Raw genomic sequence first — 19,752 nt, forward strand, 5'->3', positions numbered from 1 at the left:
TGGAAGCTACAGCCTGTGACAGAAAATTGTCTATACAGGTCCAGGTCTTCGTATAGCTCCGATATATACGTAATTTGATGACTTTACCTACATTATTCACCGTATATTTTAAGTTTCGAATTTGAATATAGTAATGGCTAATGGCAAACAATGCCTATGTAGGTCCACGTCGTACAGGCCCTAATATAACGGCTATATTCCGTATTTTTAAGATGTTAACAGAATTTTTGGCGAATGTTATCTGTTTCGAAAATTTCCAAATGGTCGAGGGTATTCAAAGTTCGCCCCGGCCGAACATACTGCTTTTTTACTTGTTTATTTTATTACTGTTTTTTTGCTTTGAATTCTGAATGAAATATGAAGAAAAATAAATTAGTGTACAATACAAAGTTAAATGGTGATATTTCCTGACTAAAATTGACATCTAGCTTTCCAACCCCAGGACCAACACAAAACAAGCAAAAATGGCCGACTCGGCTGTATGGAGCTTATATCAAAAAGTGGACTCTCTTCTTTCAATAATCCGTCCAATGTGAACTCAAAATCAGTGAAATGCCGAATATAAAGAGGCATTGCAATATGCGGACTATACAAAATGTTGAGCCAATTGAAAACTTAGTAAGGAACAGGTTTAATATCCCCCGAAAATTCTTCCGAAACCTTCAAGGTACTTACATAGCAGGGACTATGCGTTGGGAAATTCTAAGTGGATAGTATTCGGTTAGTAGATCAAAATCCCAAAAAGGGTTTTGGGTTCCCAGACCAAACTTAGGTAAGGGGTCCTAGCCATACACAAAGGGCCTGAAATATTTTGATCTATACTTCGATAAATGTATGGGTTAGATGTAATATTTTAACAAAATCTAGGTCATGCCGGGTATACCCCGATTTCAAGTATTTTAATATTTTAGCCATATTTTTAAAACTTTTTTTCGGCCTTCTTTGGTAATTAGAGGTTTAAGAAAGAAGAAAACATCATTTCAAGAATATTCCTACTTTTTAGTATAAACCTCATATGATGGTATTTCTTCATATCTTCATTCGATTTTACGGTTATTGTCCACCATATATGTAATATCAGCCCAAATTGGATACCTTTTTTTACCCTTCACCATACATAGTATAAAGGGTATATACAGGGTGAGATAAAAAAACTGCAACAAAGTTAAACGCCATAATTTTTACTTTTTTTTTAAATTTATTGAATGAAAGCTAGAAATGTCGACAATATCATCAAATTTTAGAATAAGTTTAGATTTGTTCGAATTGGTCACCTCTGGCACGAATTATGACCTTCAAACCGTCACACACTGCCCGAATGTTGCTCATCGGTATTTTGGCCCATTCCCGGCAAAGCGCTTGCTTGATGTGATCGACACTTTCGTATTTTTAGTGTCAACCTTGCTTTCCAAAATACTTCAGACACAATAGTCCAACGGATTGGTATCCGGAGATTTTTATGGCCATTGTGCGCTGGAAATGAAGCGAGAAAACTAATTTTGTAAACATTCTTGGGCGCGTGCTTAGTGCGATGGTGCTGAGTCATGTTGGAATGTCCAAGGTCTGCGGCCAAATGTTTGCGTGCCCAAGCCTTTAATATACCCCGCAGAATATTTTCGCGATAATATTCGTCATTTATTCTGAAGCCACGGTCGATTAATACGAGCGGAGAGCGACCATCGGCGGTCACCATTGCCGACGCTTGAGTTCTGCTGGCGACCGAATGTGCACATTTTGAGCTGACCTCTTTGGCAAGTAAACACGATCATTTTGTTTGTTTACAAACTGCTGGACAACGAATGTTTTCTCATCGGAGAAAACCAAATTCGGCAGTTCACCACTTTCGGCCAAGCGAATCAACTCTTAACTCTTCTGAGTCTATTTTCTTTCCGTTACGGTGTAAGTTTTTGCACTTTTTGGAATTTTAATGGCTTTGGCCCGAGCTCCTTTTTCAATATTTGCCGAATGGAATATTGCTTACGAATTCGAATAACTTTTTTGCTGGGAAATTCTCACCAAAATGCGCTTGTAAACCATATAATGTGCTGTCACTGAAATAATTTTACCAGCTGTCGGACGAGTGGCTTAGAAAAGCCATCAGTCTGAAGTTGGTTTAAGTTATTTCATCTCACCCTTTACTTCTGTGCTGTATACCTTTATACACCTTTGTCAAATTTTATCGAGATCGGTTCAGATTTTGATATAGCTCCTATATATATCTTTGTCCGATTTCAGGATTTTTGTGCAGCAAATGCTAATATCAGCCCAAATGTACTGAATTTTGGGACTTCCGACGGAGTTCAGACTAAAAGCAAGTGCTTCAAATTTTGAACTCGGTTCCGGGCATCAGAAACAGATCTAAAATACCTCTGCCAAATTTCATCGAGGTCGGTTCAGATTCTTATATACCTTCGTATACATCTTCATCCGATTTTACGGTTATTGTGCACCATATATGTAATATCAGCCCAAATTGGATAAATATTTATGCCCTCCACCATACATAGTATGGAGGGTATATAAGTTGGTCATTCCGTTTGTAACTCTTCGAAATTATAATTTTAGAACCAATAAAGTATATATATTCTTTATCAATGTAAAATTCTATGTCGATTTAACTGTCCGTCCGTCTGTTGTAATCACGCTCCAATCAAAACGTCTTCTGCCTGCAAGCAGGTCAAGTCACATTTTTCAATGGAATTGTCTGAAAATGCTCACAAAAGTTCCTTGTGAGTATTTTATCCCCTAGATTTATTTTATTCTATATAGATCCACGATGTCGTATAGCCCCCTTATAAAGGTACACCCGATATTCGGTATTTTGATGATTTCAGCCAAATTTTTCAATAGAAAAATCCACAAAAGGAGTTTCTTGTGAGTACATTACCCTCTGGAAGAGAATTGTATATATAGGTCCACCATATCATATATTCCCTACATAACGGTTTTCCCCGATATTCGGTATTTTGATGATTTTTGCGACGATATTCACTGGAACTGTTTCAAATTTCGTATATAAAGTTCGGAACAGTTACTACAGTCTATGACACAAATTACTTATGCAGGACCACGTCTTCGTATAACATCCATATAACGGTTTTCATTTGAGCGGTGTTTCCCGATGGGTTTTTTTTGAACATTTTCCAATTTATTTCAAGGGTTTAGAAAGTTTGGCACGGCCGAACTTAGCTTTTTTACTTGTTCAATATTCAACCGAATTTTTCCATTTTATGAAACTCAGTCCGGTATATCTATTGTGAAAGTAAAAACAAGTAAAAAAAAATAATTTCGGCCGGTCCGAACTTTTAGTACCCTCTACTTTAGGGTAAAGAAAACATTAGAACCCATTATGACCCACAAATACCAATTTTTAGACATATTCATGGGAAAATGTGACAAAAAATCGTCAAAATACCGAATATCGAGAGGTACCGCTATATGGGGCTATACAAAAGCGTGAACCTATACATACAATGTTTCGCCAAAGGAGCTAGAACCCATTAGGATCCACAAGTACCATTTTTATAACAAATCCGTTAAAAAATGTGACAAATCCCATCAAAATACCGAATATCGGGAGGTACTGTTATATGGGAGCTATACCTGTCTATCTGTTGAAATCACGATACTACCCACATTATTTGACGTAGAGCATCAAAATTTAGCAGAACAAGTTGTATTGTGTCTAGGATGATTGGTATTGAAAATGATGAGATATACCACGTCATCATTTTCAATACCAATCATCCTAGACACAATACAACTTGTTCTGCTAAATTTTGATGCTCTACGTCAAATAATGTGGGTTGTATCGTGATTTCAACAGATAAGCAGACGGACATCGACAAATAAACTTAGAATTCTATTCTGATTATGAATATATATACTTTATGGGGTCTACGACGAATATTTAGGGATGTTACACACGGAATGGCAAAGTTAATATACCCTCCTTTCCAAGTTGGAGGGTATCATGATATATCTATACATTTAAAAGTTAGAGAATTTTTTGCAAGAAAAATTATTTTGAATCATTAAACTCCAAAAAATACTCACCACCAGATGTTCACCAACACCCTGTTACATATTTAACCACCACCATTGTAACGGAATTTCAACGCAATCAAAACACTTATACATCCCTGTTGACAAATGCCATTGTGAATGGTGCATCCTTAACGTTTCCATTAGGGATGTTCAAAGAGGAATTTCGGGAGCATGCGTTCAACGACAACTATGAAAATTTTTTTGGCAATGTAAGGCAAAACGAAGGATAGAAATCCACATTTTACACTAAATTTTGTTGGCGTTAGTTACTTGTTATAACGTTACATAAAAAAGAGTAAATATTCCATTGAAACATTTTATATTTTCAATCAAAAAATTCATAAAAATGTAGTTCAAGTTATTATCCTATCGAAAATATTGAATATTTTGTGTAGCATTTGAATATAAGCCGTAATTTTGACAACCTAAAAAAAACAATTTTACTACCATTTCAGTTTTTAGTGTTCACCAACCAAATCTCAAAATCCAAAAGAAAAAAATTATAATTTGTATCGATTTCTATCTGTATGTCTGCCTGTCCATCTCAGCACTCATTGTTTGCTGGTTACGGTGCTACAACGGTCATTGTGTTGGAGAAAATGTCGTTTTTATTAATGGGCCAAATGTAAGCAGGAAAAAAGTGGATCAAAGCCATCATTGCAAAGGAGGAAAAAAATGTATAACATTAGAAAAAAAATTGAAAATTTTTCGAATTGGGGAAAATCAACGGAACCACGAAGTTATAATTGAAAAAAAATCAACTCCCCTGGTATTGGTTTTGGGGATAAAAAAGTATCCCTTGCATTTTATCCAAAGAGGTTTCCTTAAAAAAACCCCAAGAAAATTACTTAAATTTGGCAATACCCCCACCCACAAAATTGGCCCCCTTTTGAAAGCATTATTCAACGCAACACAGTTGTCAGCATCGTATTTGTAGTAGAGTAGAGCAGCAGTCAAACGCCAACGAAAGAAACATACAAAAGAGAACCAAAGCCACCTTCACCCCTGTTATCGCAACCCACCCTGCTTTACATCCTTTCATTGTTGTACATCGTCGCCGTCATCCATCCTTACATCCAACCATTCGAACTTCGTCTAGCATTGGAATTATTTAATCATGGCCTTTTTAAATAAATTGAAATCGGCACCCTTACCACCTTTGAAAAATATCCTCAATGTAGCCGTTCAGACTGCTCGCCAACATATGCCCGATAAGAAGGACTATGAACAACCAGGTGGTGGTAGACCGACAATGCCACAACAGCCCGACAGTACACAGGCCATGTTCCAGGGCGATGAGAATACCTATGGAACTACCGGTAAGTTTTAGAAAATTGAAATATTTTTTCGGAATTTTGTATTATTTTCGTATGTTTTTAGATGATAGACCGACAGAATTAAATCCCTTTCGCAATCCAAACGGTTGGATGGATGAAGGCGATGGCGGAGAGGCAAAAGGTGAAGGCTATCAAACGACCTCATTCAATGAATATGATGGACGATATCAGCAAGCAGATGCTATACGGTGAGTAAATGATTATAAAATTTGCACGAAGATCCCTTATTTTGATTACTTTTGGGGAACAGAAAAAACTAATTTTTCAATAACTTGAGAAACCGCATTTTATCCCATGTATAGTGGCAGATTTCCTTGGACAATAGTCTATGTCTATGCATATAAAAGTGTAGTGAAATAACTGACTGACTGAGAATCAACGCCCAGACGAAACGGCTGAAGCTAGAATCTTGAAATTTTCCACGAGGGTTAGTTGTGGTTCATAAATCTGTGTGATAAGTCTTTGTTTTTGTAGAAATTCGTACTAAAAGGGTACGGGGATAGAAATTTGACACTGAGGCACTGGTGGAGTACAGGATAGATGTACCGAAGGGTTTCTAGAAATTCGTACTTTAAGATAATGAAAGTCATAAAATGGTACTAAATCACAGGTTGGAAAGTAAGTTTGATATACAGGGTTGCCCATATCCGACGGACCTATCTGGCAACGGCATAACTTTTGACAGAGATGTCTCATTGCTTAATGACATACCGCGTTTGAAGCGTCAGTCCAAGCAGATTTTTACCATGAACCAATACACGCCACGTGAAATAGTTGAAATTTACATTCAACAGAAGAAGTCTATTGTGAAAACTCAACGTGCTTTTAAAACATTAAAAAATGTGAGAAGTGCGCCTTCTAAGAACACCATTAAGCGTTTATACGAAAAATTTTCGACTGGTCTGGCTCTTTCTAATCCGAAGAGATCATATAAAAGTCGACCAAGGCGATCGGCCGAGAATATCGCTGCCGTACGAGCCAGTGTTGAGAGGTCCCCAAGAACAGCCCAAAAACGCCGTTCTCAGCAGTTGGGCATGGCTCGGTCCACTTTACAACGGATTATTCGCATTGATTTGCATTTGTTCCCGTACAAAATTCAATTGACGCAAAGAATGTTGCCTGCGGATAAGCCTCGTCGATTGGAATGGGCCAAAAAACATGGATCCGTCGAATATGGGCAACCCTGTATATACTTATGGAGAGTACGACGAATATTTAGGGATGTTACAAACGGAATGATAAAGTTTATATACCCTCTTTTCAAGGTAAAGGGTATAATAAATAAAATTGGCGTGCATTTTTATGAAATCTAGCTTGGAAATGTACTTGTTAATAAAAAAAATCTAAATCTAAATATCAGAATTGTACCTCTAACGTAACGTGTAACGGTACCTCCCGATATTGGGTACTTTGTTGATTTTAACGACATTATTCACCGGAATTGTTTCAAATTTGGTATTTGAAGTTCGTAATAGATACTACAGCCTAAAACAGAAAATTGTCTGTCCAGGTTCACGTCGTCGTATAGCCTCCATTTAACGGTACATCCCGATATTCGGTACATTGATGATTTTAGCGACCATATTCACCGGAATTGTTTCAAATTTGGTATTTGAAGTTCGTAATAGATACTACAGCCTATGACAGAAAATTGTCTGTCCAGGTCCACGTCTTCGTATAGCTTCCATTTAACGGTATATCCCGATATTCGGTACTTTGATGATTTTAGCTACATTATTCACCGATTTTTTTTAAGTTTCGCATTTGAATATTGTAATTGCTTATGACAAAAGCTACCTATACAGATTCATGTCGTCGTATAGACTCTAATATAACAGCTATATTCGGTATTTGTAAGATTTTAATATAATTTTTAACGGATTTTATAGTTTTATAGTATGGAGGGTATTCAAAGTTCGACCCGACCGAACTTACAGCTTTTTTACTTGTTTTTTTTTCACTTGTAGTACACATTTCCAAAACCACCTCATTATAACAAACCTACCACCAACAGGGACCCCAATACAAAATTTCAAAATTACAGCTTCATCCGTTCACTCTAAACCAAACTGTTCCAAATTTAGTTCTATTTAGTACAGAACGCACATTAAGTACACATTTCCAAAATCACCATCTTTTGTCAAACATAGTTTTCAAAATTGTTTCCTAATACCACATTTCAAGTTTTAAGTTCTAGCCGTTGACACATTCCCAAATGGTACCATTTTAGAAGTTTAGTATATTTTTTGAATTTTCTAGCTTACTCCGTTTGTCCAAAACAAAGTATTAAATTTTTAGTACAGTTTGATACCTTTTGTGCACTTTTAGCACGAAATCCCAAAAACCCAGCCTTTTAACACGCCTGCGCACCAAGACGGACGTTCGTGCAAAATTTCAAGATTTAACTTCAGCCCGTTTGGCCGTTATTCTAGGTCAGTCAGACAGTTATTTCACTTCACCAAATATTGGAAAGTCTACTTATATTGGGGTTATGTATAAAGCTGGGACTGTATACAAAATTGCCTACCATCCAAAACGAACTTCAGTGCAAACAATTCTATTTAAATATGACTTAAATCATTAAAATACCGAGATTCGATCTCTTCTGTTATAAGAGGGCTATACGAAAGAATGGTCCAGAAAGTGCGACCTATTTCAAACTCAAAATACCAATTTGGGAAATATTGCGTAAAATAATGTGTCTAATAATAATGTCGAGGGTAACCTTGTATGGAGTGGACCTACATTAACAATTATCTGCCATAAAAATTTTATCTATTGAGAACTCAAAATACTAAATTTGGGAAATTCCATTGAAAAATGTGTCTGTGTCCAAGGCATTTATGGCATCCACACCACCTATATGGACAGTTCTTTGTAACGATTTTTTTGTCCTCTGGGAATATACACTGCCGATCTACAGCCAATTAGATTTAAAAATACAACTAAAATCCCGTTATATGGCAATGAAAAATCGTGGAAATATATATGCAATTTTTAATATCACAAATTATACATGACTAAAGTATATGCGTGTGAATAATACCCCTCATAGTGGTATAGGGCCTTTAAAATATCTATAGATGGTCGGAACCGCTTTAAAGGGCCTATGCTAAGCTACAGTTCCACAGGGAACTTTCTATTCCCTGAGAACTAAAAATGCCGTCACAAACCAAAAATGTCAAACTACAGGCCCAAAATATAAAATTACAGGAGGAATTTTGAAATCAAAATGGCGCTCAGATAGACCTTGTTTGAAATGATTGGTATTTATAATGGGCAACATAGATCAGCACAGAGCTGAATTCATATATGTGATTTTCAGATCTTCAGCAAAATTTCCAAGAGAATCAGGTGCATTTTTTCATTTCTGGCTCCCTTCCAGCCGGAAATGATCAATATTAGTCCTATGTAAAGGTATTTTTTTACTATCCACCATACATAGTATGGAGGGAATATAAAGTTCGTCATTCCGTTTGTAACTCATCGAAATAATAATTGTACAGGGTGAGATGGAAAATATGCAACCAACTTCAGACTGCTGTTATTTGTAGGCACTCGTCCGACAGCTGTTAAAATTATTCCAGTGACAGTTTACAAGCGAATAAAAAATATTGAAAAATGAGCTCGGGGCAAAGCCATTGTAATTCCAAAAAGTGGAAGAACTTAAACCGCAACAGGAAGAAAATAGACTCAAAACAGCTAAGGAGTTGCTTCACTTGGCCGAAACTGGGAAACTGCCGAATTTGGTTTTCTCCGATGAGAAAACATTCGTTGTCCAGCATTTTGTACACAAACAAAGTGATCGTGTTGACTTTTCAAAGAGGTCAGCTGAAAATGTGAACCTTCGGTTGGCCACCAGAACTCAAGCGCAGTCATGGTGATGGTGTGGGTCGCCATAACGACCGATGGTCACTCTCCGCTCGCATTAATCGACCGTGGCTTCAGAATAAATGCCGAATATTATCGCGAAAATATTCTGGAGGGTGTTTTAAAGCCTTGGGCACGCAGCATTTTGGCCGCAGAACTTGGACATTCCAACAGGACTCAGCACCATCGCACTCAGCACGCGCCATCCAAGAATGGTTACAAAATGAGGTTCGTCGCTTCATTTCCACCGCACAATGGCCACCAAAACCGAAATCGGTTCAGATATAGCTATAGCTCCCATATATATTGTTCATCCGATTTGTTATTTTTGTCCTCCGCAGCCATAATATGCACTCTGTAACAACAATATTTGGGGAAATATATCAAATACAGCTCAGAAATACATTTGCTAGATTTTATCGAGATCGGTTCAGATTTGGATATAGCTCCCATATAAAACTTCCTCCGATTTACCTTATATTGTGCACCAAACATCTAATATTTGGCCAAATGGGATGGAAGAAGAAGCTAGTATGTCGAATTTGGTAAAGATCGGTTCAGATATAGCTATAGCTCCCATATATATTGTTCATCCGATTTGTTGTTTTAGTCCTCCGCAGCCATAATATGCACTCTGTAACAACAATATTTGGGGAAATATATCAAATATAGCTCAGAAATATCTTTGCTAAATTTTATCGAGATCGGTTCAGATATGGATATAGCACCCATATATAACTTCGTCCGATTTACATTTTATTGTGCACCAAACGTCTAATAGTATAGTATTTTGGAAAACAAGCGCTTCACCGGGAATGGGCCAAAATACCGCAGAGCAACAATCGGGCAGCGTGATACGGTTTCATTGGCCGATTGAGAGCCATAATTCGTGCAAACGTGACCAATTCGAACAAATCTAAACTTTTTCTTAAACACATTTTTGCTTTCATTCAATAAACTTAAAAATTAAAATTAAATTAGAAAAAAAATTTATGGAATTGTCTGAAATAATGCACAAGGAGTTTTTGTAACTACTTTACCCCTTGATGAAGAATTGTCTATATAGGTCCACGGTATCGTATATTCCCCCATACAACGGTACCTCTCGACATTTGGAATTTTGATGATTTTAGCCACATTTTTCAATGGCATTGTCTGAAAGTCTACACAAGAAGTTCTCTGTGAGTATTTTACACCCTAAAAGAGAATAGTGAAGGGTATAAAAAGTTCGGCCCCGCCGAACATAGCTGCTTGTTTGAATTCAAAGTTACACCACAGTTTATTTTAGCAGCATACAATGGTACTAATGGATTTCGGTATGTTTGTATTTGATAATTTAAATTCTCCGGGAATACGTTCCTCACAAACGTAATATGGAAATATGCCAAAATATTGACTTAAATCTCTTGTAGCTGCATCGATCGGGTATTTTTAAATCTGAATGGATGGCACACTTCTTTCTCAAATATATATAATAAATGTCAAGGTCTTCAACTACATTGCCTGAATGTAACGTTGTTTTTACCTCTTTTTCCATGACAATATTTACCAAATTTCCATTTCTCTCTCCCTCCCTCTTTTAGACAAGGCAGCATCGCTTCCGAAGGCAGTTCATTTGTGTGCGAAGGTGAAGGTGGCGGTGGTTCAAAAATCGATGAAATGCAAGCGGCCTGGAATGTCACCAATGCTATACAGGGTATGTTCATTGTATCGCTGCCATTTGCTGTACTCCATGGTGGCTATTGGGCCATCATTGCCATGGTGGGCATTGCCTACATTTGCTGTTATACGGGAAAAGTGTTAGTGCAATGCCTGTACGAGCCGGATCCAGCCACAGGACAATTGGTACGAGTACGCGACAGTTATGTATCCATTGCAAAGGTGTGTTTTGGTCCGCAGTTGGGAGCAAGAGCTGTAAGTATTGCCCAACTGATTGAGCTGCTGATGACATGTATTTTGTATGTGGTGGTGTGTGGCGATTTGTTGGCGGGCACTTACCCCCAGGGTTCATTGGATTCTAGATCCTGGATGATGTTAGTTGGTATCTTTCTACTGCCAATGGGTTTCCTGAAGTCTTTGAAGATGGTATCGCTTCTTTCCTTTTGGTGTACCATGTCCCACATTGTCATAAATGTGGTTATTTTGGGTTATTGCATTTTACAAATTGGCGATTGGGGTTGGTCCAAGGTCCGTTGGAGCATTGATTTTGAGAATTTCCCCATTTCGCTGGGTGTCATTGTATTCTCGTATACATCACAGATTTTTTTGCCCACACTGGAGGGCAATATGATTGATCGTTCCAAATTCAATTGGATGTTAGATTGGTCACATATTGCCGCGGCTGCCTTTAAGGCCGGCTTCGGGTACATATGTTTTTTGACCTTTCAAAATGATACCCAGCAGGTTATCACCAACAATCTGCATTCCCAGGGTTTCAAGGGATTGGTGAATTTCTTCTTAGTCATCAAGGCTATATTGAGTTATCCCTTGCCATATTATGCTGCCTGTGAGCTGTTGGAACGCAACTTCTTTCGTGGTCCACCAAAAACGAAATTTCCCACCATTTGGCATTTGGATGGAGAGTTAAAAGTTTGGGGCTTAGGCTTTCGTGTAGGGGTTATTGTCTCTACCATAATGATGGCATGTTTCATACCTCACTTTTCGATTCTGATGGGTTTCATTGGCAGCTTCACCGGCACAATGTTGAGTTTCATTTGGCCATGTTATTTCCATTTGAAAATCAAGGGCCATCTATTGGATCAAAAGGAAATGGCCAAGGATTACATAATTATTGGTTTGGGGGTATTGTTCGGGGTAATAGGCATATATGATTCAGGTAATGCGTTGATAAATGCATTCGAAATCGGTCTTCCATTTTAAAGAAGATGAAAAGGAAACGAGCAGGAGAAAGAAAATACAAAGATATCATACAAATTTCAATTAGAACAAAAGAAAAACCGAAAATTTAGTTTTAATTCGAGAAAAATATTGAGCAACATATATTATTTATAGCGAAATATATACATTAACCATTATATAAACACAAACATAACAATACAAAACTAATGCAACAAATGTCTTCCAACAAGAAATCAAAATAACAAAATTAATTATAATTAAATTTAAAAATCGAAAATTGTCTTCCAATAAATTGTAGAAAAAATTAAATAGTTTTAAGTGCGAAACGATAACAATAAACATATAATTTATAAATATATAAAAAAAACTATTTAAAGATAAATCATGTCTTCCTAAACAATATTAATTGTAACTGTATTTATCTAATTATACTATACACAAATATTTATAAAATAATTCACAAATTTAACAAAAAGAAAAATGTATAACAAAATTATGAAAATACTAATAATCATAAACGTTTTTTATTGTTTTAATTTTTCATCAAACAACCCAAGAAAAAAGACATTATGGTTTTTCCATCAAACAATTGTTCATTTTTCCCCCATTCGACATCTACAACTAATAAATGGATGTTTTTTTTTTTTAACAAAATCATAGTTAGTTAGTTTCCCTTAAATCACAAATGATTATTTGCTAATTTTTAACAAAAACAAATATACGAATATTGAAAGTTAAAAAACGTATTTCTTTTTATGATTTTCTTGTTTGGTTAAGGTAAAGCCTAAAGGTATGCAATACTTATTTTTATAAATTTGTTCTCTTCAATATCAGAGATGTAAATAACCGTATTAACTCGAGTGTAATGGTGACAGAAACAGTGTACGACGAATAGACACGCCACTTATCAGGTATTTGCACATGCAGTGTGAGATGAAAAAACTGCAACCAATTTCAGACTGCTGTCATTTCTAAGCCACTCGCCCGACAGCTCTTAGAATTATTCTAGTGACAGTCATTATATTGTTTAAAAGCGTAGAAAAGCAGAGAAGGTGAGAATTTTCCAGAAAAAAAGTTATTCGTAATGGAATTCCAGCATGATAGTGTGATTCCTATATATTTGGCTGGAAAACCACAAGTGGCTGTCGTTAGAGCATAATTTTTTTGTGTCTCGTACCATCATGATACTGGTAGCGTAACCCGACGTCAAGGAAGTGGAATGAAAAATACTTCAACATCAGCAGAAATGGTCCGAAAAGTAAAGACGTGACTTTATCGAAATCCGCGTCGCAGTGGCCGAAAAATGGCTCGTGAGCTGAACATATCGCAATATTAAATTTGGCAAATATTGAAAAATAGGCTCGGGGTAAAGCCATTGAACTTCCAAAAAGTGCAAGAACTTACACCGCAACAGAAAGAAGATAGACTTAAAAGAGCTAAAGATTTGCTTCGCTTAGCCGAAAGTGGTGAACTGCCGAATTTGGTTTTCTCCGATGGGAAAACATTCGTTGTCGAGCAGTTTGTAAGCAAACCAAATGATCGTGTTTACTTGCCAAAGGTCGCTCTCCGCTCGTATTAATCGACCGTGCCATCAGAATAAATGCCGAATATTATCCTGAAAATATTCTGGAGGGTGTATTAAAGCCTTGGGCACGCAAACATTTTGGCCGCAGACCTTGGACATTCTAACAGGACTCAGCATCATCGCACTCAGCACGCGCCACCCAAGAACGGCCAAAAAATGGCTACCAAAATCTCGGGAAACCAATCCGTTGGACTATTGTGTCTGGAAAATATAGGAAACAAGGTTGGCACTAAAAATACCAAAGTGTCGATCACCTCAAGCAAGCGCTTCTCCGGGAATGGGCAATAATAATGAAGAGCAACATTCGGGCTGCGTTGGCCGTTTGAAGGCCATAATTCATGGCAAAGCTGACCAATTCGAACAAATCTAAACTTATTCCAAAATTTGATGCTATTTTCGACTTTTCTTGCTTTCATTCAATAAAATTAAAAATAAAAATTATTGCGTTTGACTTTTTGCAGTTTTGTTATCTCACCTTGTGTGTGCACTAGAAAAAAACTTAATATTGAATATTCAACCATTATGAACCACATATACCAATTTTTAGAAAAATCCGTTTAAAAATGTGGCAAAAATCATTAAAATAACGAATATCGGGAGGTACAACTATATGGCGGCAATACCAAAACGTGGACCAACAAATACAATATTCCGCCACCGAAGCTAGAATCTATTATGAACTACAAATACTAATTTTTAGACAAATTCCCCGTTTATGGGGTGTACGATGAATATTTAGGGATGTTACAAACGGAATGACAAAGTTATAATACACTCCTTTTCAAGGTGGAGGGTATCATTAATGGAATTATGTCTATATCACTTTCAAAACCTCGAAAATAGACAATTTACAATCTGGCATCAACTCAGGGCCTTATGCCGAATTGTCAAAGATGCCATACTTTCTTTTCACCATTTCTTAACATTTCAACATAATCAAACCTTATATTATTATTGGCTCCAAACAAAAACTGTGTGCAATATGTTAATAACAAAAAGTGGGAAAGAATGTCATTTAAGATTATGATTATCGAGAAAAATATTGGCTGGCGTCCCTCAGGGTAGTATTTTAGGACCAATTCTGTACGTGTTATTTACTGCCGATATGCCCACAACCAATGAAACTCTAACCTCAACGTTTGCTGATGATACTCCTTTCATTAGCATACACAAGGATCTTCTGATTGCGTCGGAAAAACTACAATACCATGTATATCTTCTCGAAAATTGGCTGACAAAATGGAGAATATCGGTAAATGCAAGCAAGTGCATACACGTTACTTTTGCTCTAAGACGTGAACTTTGCCCCACGATAAAAATCTTTAATACTCAAGTTCCACAGAAAGATACCGTAAAATATCTCGGAATGCACCTGGACCGAAGACTTACATGGAAGCAACACATCGATGCAAAAATCTTAAAACTAAAAACGGCCAATCTTGAGTGGTTAATTGGTATACGTTCTTCTATTAAATTAGAATACAAAGTCCTATTATATAAGACTGTAATAAAGCCAATTTGGACGTATGGCATACAGTTCTCGGGCACAGCTAGTGCCTCTAACGAAAGTAAACTACAAAGAAGACAGTCGAATATTCTTCGATCTATTACAGGTGGACCATGGTACATAAGGAACGCAAACATCCACAAGGACCTAAATATACTTACTGTTGAAGAAGAAATAAAGAAGCTTTGCCGAAAGTACTTAAACAAACTATCCGAGCACCCAAATAGCTTGGACCGCCAACTCCTACTATTCGGAGGACACGATAGACTGCGCAGACGTGACACTCTTTCTATCATATACTTTATTTTTTTGTCATACTCTCTCATTATTTTTAGCTCTTGTCTGGCCAATTGAACGTCGCCCACTTTTATACTTCTACAGGTAGTAGATTGCTAAATTGGAAGCTGCTTCTGTGAAGAAATCGAAAAGACTATTACTGTAGTCCGCGGGAAGATTAGTGAAGAAATCGATAAGACTATTACTGTAGTCCTCGGGATGATTAGATATAACTGTATCTAAACAAAGCAACATTATATCCGTAAGACTATTTCTGTAGTTCGCGATTCACTTAGATATAACTGTATCTAAACTAATCTTAACTACCACTCAATTAATTCACGGATATAACTGTATCCACAAGCCCACAAAATAACGCACATCTATATCATAAAAAATATCAATAATTAATAATTAAAGCATGAAAAAATCTAGGGTGATTGTATTGACAACCTCCCTATAAAAATATTAGTATATAAGATATGAAACCTTATTGTTATTTTCATTAAATATATGAAAGATTCAATAAATTAAACAATAAAAAAAAGATTATCATTAAAAATAAGTAGTATTGTTAGATGTTGTAAATTTTCTATTGGGCGAATGTGTGGGGTCTTTTAATCTAGTTTTTGTTTTCGTCCGTGTATCATTTGGAGAAGATCTTTCGGTTTTGGGGCGTATTTGTGAAACAATATACATGTGGTGAAAGGTATTAAATTGTTATATCATATTTAAAAAAAAAGTTTGCAACAATTTGCCCCTTATAAAAAATCCATTTTGAAGTAGCTTATGTAATAAACTAGATTTCAGCAATATGCTATTTAAATATTATCAATAAATATTTTACCCATGATAAAGCAAAGTAATAACATTTAGGTGCATACTAACCTGAAGTGGCTAAGAAACAATGGATCGAAAATCATTTTTTAAAACGTATAAAGATATTATTGGCTCAAGAGAGAATCTTTAAGTTGGTAGATTCGTCTGATCCGTCCTTATCACCTACATGTTTTAACAAGTATGAGAAGACAAAATAATACCCTACATCACTATGCATTTTTAGCAGAGCTTCCAGTAAAAATTTTCTTATATTGTGTATATGTTTAAAGTAAATAATGTCAACAATGGGCAATACGGCTTGAAATAAGAGCTATCAAAAGTATTTCTAGCTGTATATGATACCCCATAGCGAATATTATTGTTATAGAGTTCACATTATGACTCTGAGCGTCCTGACAGTTGACAGGATGACATTTATATGAGGGAGATATATCTATATTCTTGCCGATTCAAAAGAAATTGGCAGATGTTGTTCTCATCCTAACCAGTACCTAAAAACGATATTCAGATCCGTCTTTTGTCTGCATGCAGGTTAAGTTCAAAGAGGTGCTATATCGGTCCACGATATCGTATAGTCCCCGTATAAAGGTCCCCCGAAATTCGGTACTTTTGATGATTTTAGCTACATTTTTCAATGGAATTGTCTAAAAATTCACACTTAAAGTTCTTTCTAAGCACTTTACTCCCTGGAAGAGAAATGTCTACATAGGTCAACGATATCGTATAGCCCACATACACGGCAACCCCCCACCTATTTTCGATATTTTGACGATTTTAGGGACATTATTCACCGGAATTGCTTCAAAATTTGAAATTTCGTATTTGAAGTTTCTAATAGGTACAGAAAATTAATGTTAATGTAATTCTGTGACAGAAAATTAATGTCTTCCTAACAGATCCTCCTAATATTCGGTATTGTGATGATTTCAGCGACACTTTTTACCACACTTGTTTCAAATTTGGTAATTGAAGTTCGTAATGGATATTACAGTCTAAGACAGAAAATAGCCTATGCAGGTCCACGTCTTCGTTCAGGCCCCATATGACGGTACCTCCCGATATTCGGCATTTAATGATTTCGTATTTGTAAGATCGGAATCGGTACCACAGCCTATAACAAAAAACTACTTATGAAACAGGTTTCATTTGGGCGGTATTTTCTACGCATTTTTTTTTTTTTTTTTTTTTGAAAATTTCAAGTTCCTTCAAAATTGTTGAGGGTATTCAAAGTTCGCCCTGGCCGAACTTACTGCCTTTTTACTTGTTTTACCCTCCACTATACGATGGGGGATATATTCAATTTGTCATTCCGTTCGTAACTCATCGAAATACTCTGTTAAACCCTCAAAGATATTTTTATTTGTGATCAGCGTAAAGTTCTAAGTCGATTTAGTTCATCTATATCAGTGTTGTAATAGCGCTATCTTCTGGTCCCAACAGGGACCCCATTACGAAATTAAAAATTCCAGCTTCATCCGTTCACACAAATCCAAACTCTTCCAAATTAAATACCATTTGGTAAAGTTCGCACACATTTCCAAAACACCTTCAGGTATCAAACTTACTTTCCTAACTTGTTTCTCAAAAGAAATTTCGTTCTTTTAATAGTTTATAATCTCCTTTCCAAGGTGGACGGTATCTAAAAACGGCGAAAAGTCAATATTAAAGAAGTTATAGCCATTCTAAAATATATATATTTTTTTAATTTTTAAAAATTATTGGGAGAAACATGCTAGAACGCCGAAAAGTAAATATTTTCCAGTTATTATGACCCTTTTAATTAGTATTAAAAAAAATATGGAAAAAACTTGCCTAAAGGCAGTTAATAAAACTCTAGTTAAAAATATACTTAAACCCAGATGTGTCAATATCTAAGGACTAATAAGCACAATTAATAAAATTAAAAAGTTATAAAGTATTTTTTTCATTTTATTACTATAAAGTTACGGCTGTTTTCAAAAAGTAACGGCTTTTAAATCCTGTTTTAAGGCTGCTAAAAACAGAAAAAGTAAAAAAGCTATAAGTTCGGACGGCCCAAACTTTAAATACCTTTTTCATTTACAAATTTTCAAAAAAATAAATACCGTTAAAAATTCTCATTAAAATCTTAAAAATACCGAATGTAGCCGTTATATTGGGGTCTATACGACGACATGAACCTGCATAGGTAACATATGTCATAAGCCATTACAATATTCAAATGCGAAACTTGAAAAAAATCGGTGTATAATGTAGCTGTACCAAATCGTGGACCTACACAGATAATTCTCTTCCATAGTCTGTAGTATCCATTACGAACTTCAAATACCAAATTTGAAAAAATTCCGGTGGATAATGTCGCTAAAATCATTAAAATACCGAATATCGGGAGGTACCGTTATATGGGGGCTATGCGAAGGCGTGGACCTGCACTATCACTTTTCTGTCTTAAGGGCTAAGTACATAAGAAGCTTGAAGTCATGGCACGGCCTGTTTTGTGACATTTCACAAAGGAATTACAGAGCCGCACTAAAATCCTGCCGTCGTTTTTCATTATAATTTGGCATTAATATGCCTAGCCATGACTTCAAGCTTTTTATGTATTTGCAGCCTTAGACTGTAATATCAATTGCGAACTTCGAATACCGAATTTGAAACAACTCCGGTGAATAATGTCGCCAAACTCATAAAGTTATATGGGGCCTAGAAGAACATGTGGACCTGCACAGACAATATACTGTCATAGGCTGTAGTATTCATTGCGAACTTCAAATACCAAATTTGAAACAATTCCGGTGAATAATGTGGCTAAAATCATCAAAGTACCGAATATCGGGAGGTAACATTATATGGGGCTATACCAAAACGTGGACCTACAAGGCCCATTTCCAATACCAAAAGTCCTGCAGAAATAATATACATTTGAATAAAATTTTACCAACCTACTTCATTTCGTTCGGAAGATAGAGTGATTTCCACAGACGGATAGACGGACGGACATAGAATTTTATGCTGATCAAGAATATATATACTTTGTGAGGTCTAAAATGTATATTTCGACATGTTACAAACGGAATGACGGAATGATAATATACCCTCCGTACTATATTGGAGGGTATAATAATACCCTAAGATTAAAGTTATAATATACCGCCTAAAGATATGCTTCAATTTTAAAACAAGCGAGTGTCATACGTTCTACTGAAGAATCCATCTTAGTCTACCAAACAAAAAGGCTACACAATATCAGCAACTATCAAAGCCCAATTGTTATGCAGATTTTCCATTTGAAATATAGATACTTTAACTGAAATTTACAAATTCTATTTAAAATTTACATCTTTTATTTCAAATTCTCAAATTGTGTTTGATATTCAGCAACGTCATTTCAAAATACAGAAATTCTATTTGGAACTCACAATGTTGCAATTAAAATTCTGATATTCCGATTT

General features: G+C 36.0%; 1 protein-coding gene across 2 annotated transcripts; it reads left to right on the top strand.

The window, feature by feature from the left end:
* Positions 1–3,778: 3,778 nt before the first annotated feature.
* LOC101896347 (vesicular inhibitory amino acid transporter) lies at positions 3,779–12,859 on the top strand. Of its 2 annotated transcripts, none has more exons than XM_005183263.4 (4): positions 3,779–4,342; positions 4,503–5,366; positions 5,428–5,572; positions 10,838–12,859. In XM_005183263.4, exons 2-4 carry the CDS (start codon positions 5,165–5,167, stop codon positions 12,132–12,134), a joined length of 1,644 nt encoding a protein of 547 aa, XP_005183320.1. In that variant the 5' UTR covers positions 3,779–4,342; positions 4,503–5,164; the 3' UTR covers positions 12,135–12,859. The 2 variants fall into 2 exon arrangements, with proteins under 2 accessions (XP_005183320.1, XP_019892217.1); XM_020036658.2 differs by having other exon boundaries at positions 5,229–5,366.
* Positions 12,860–19,752: the final 6,893 nt, after the last annotated feature.

This window comes from Musca domestica, unplaced genomic scaffold (genome assembly GCF_030504385.1).
Source record: "Musca domestica strain aabys unplaced genomic scaffold, Musca_domestica.polishedcontigs.V.1.1 17, whole genome shotgun sequence".
In the NCBI taxonomy this organism is placed as follows: Eukaryota; Metazoa; Arthropoda; class Insecta; order Diptera; family Muscidae; genus Musca; species Musca domestica.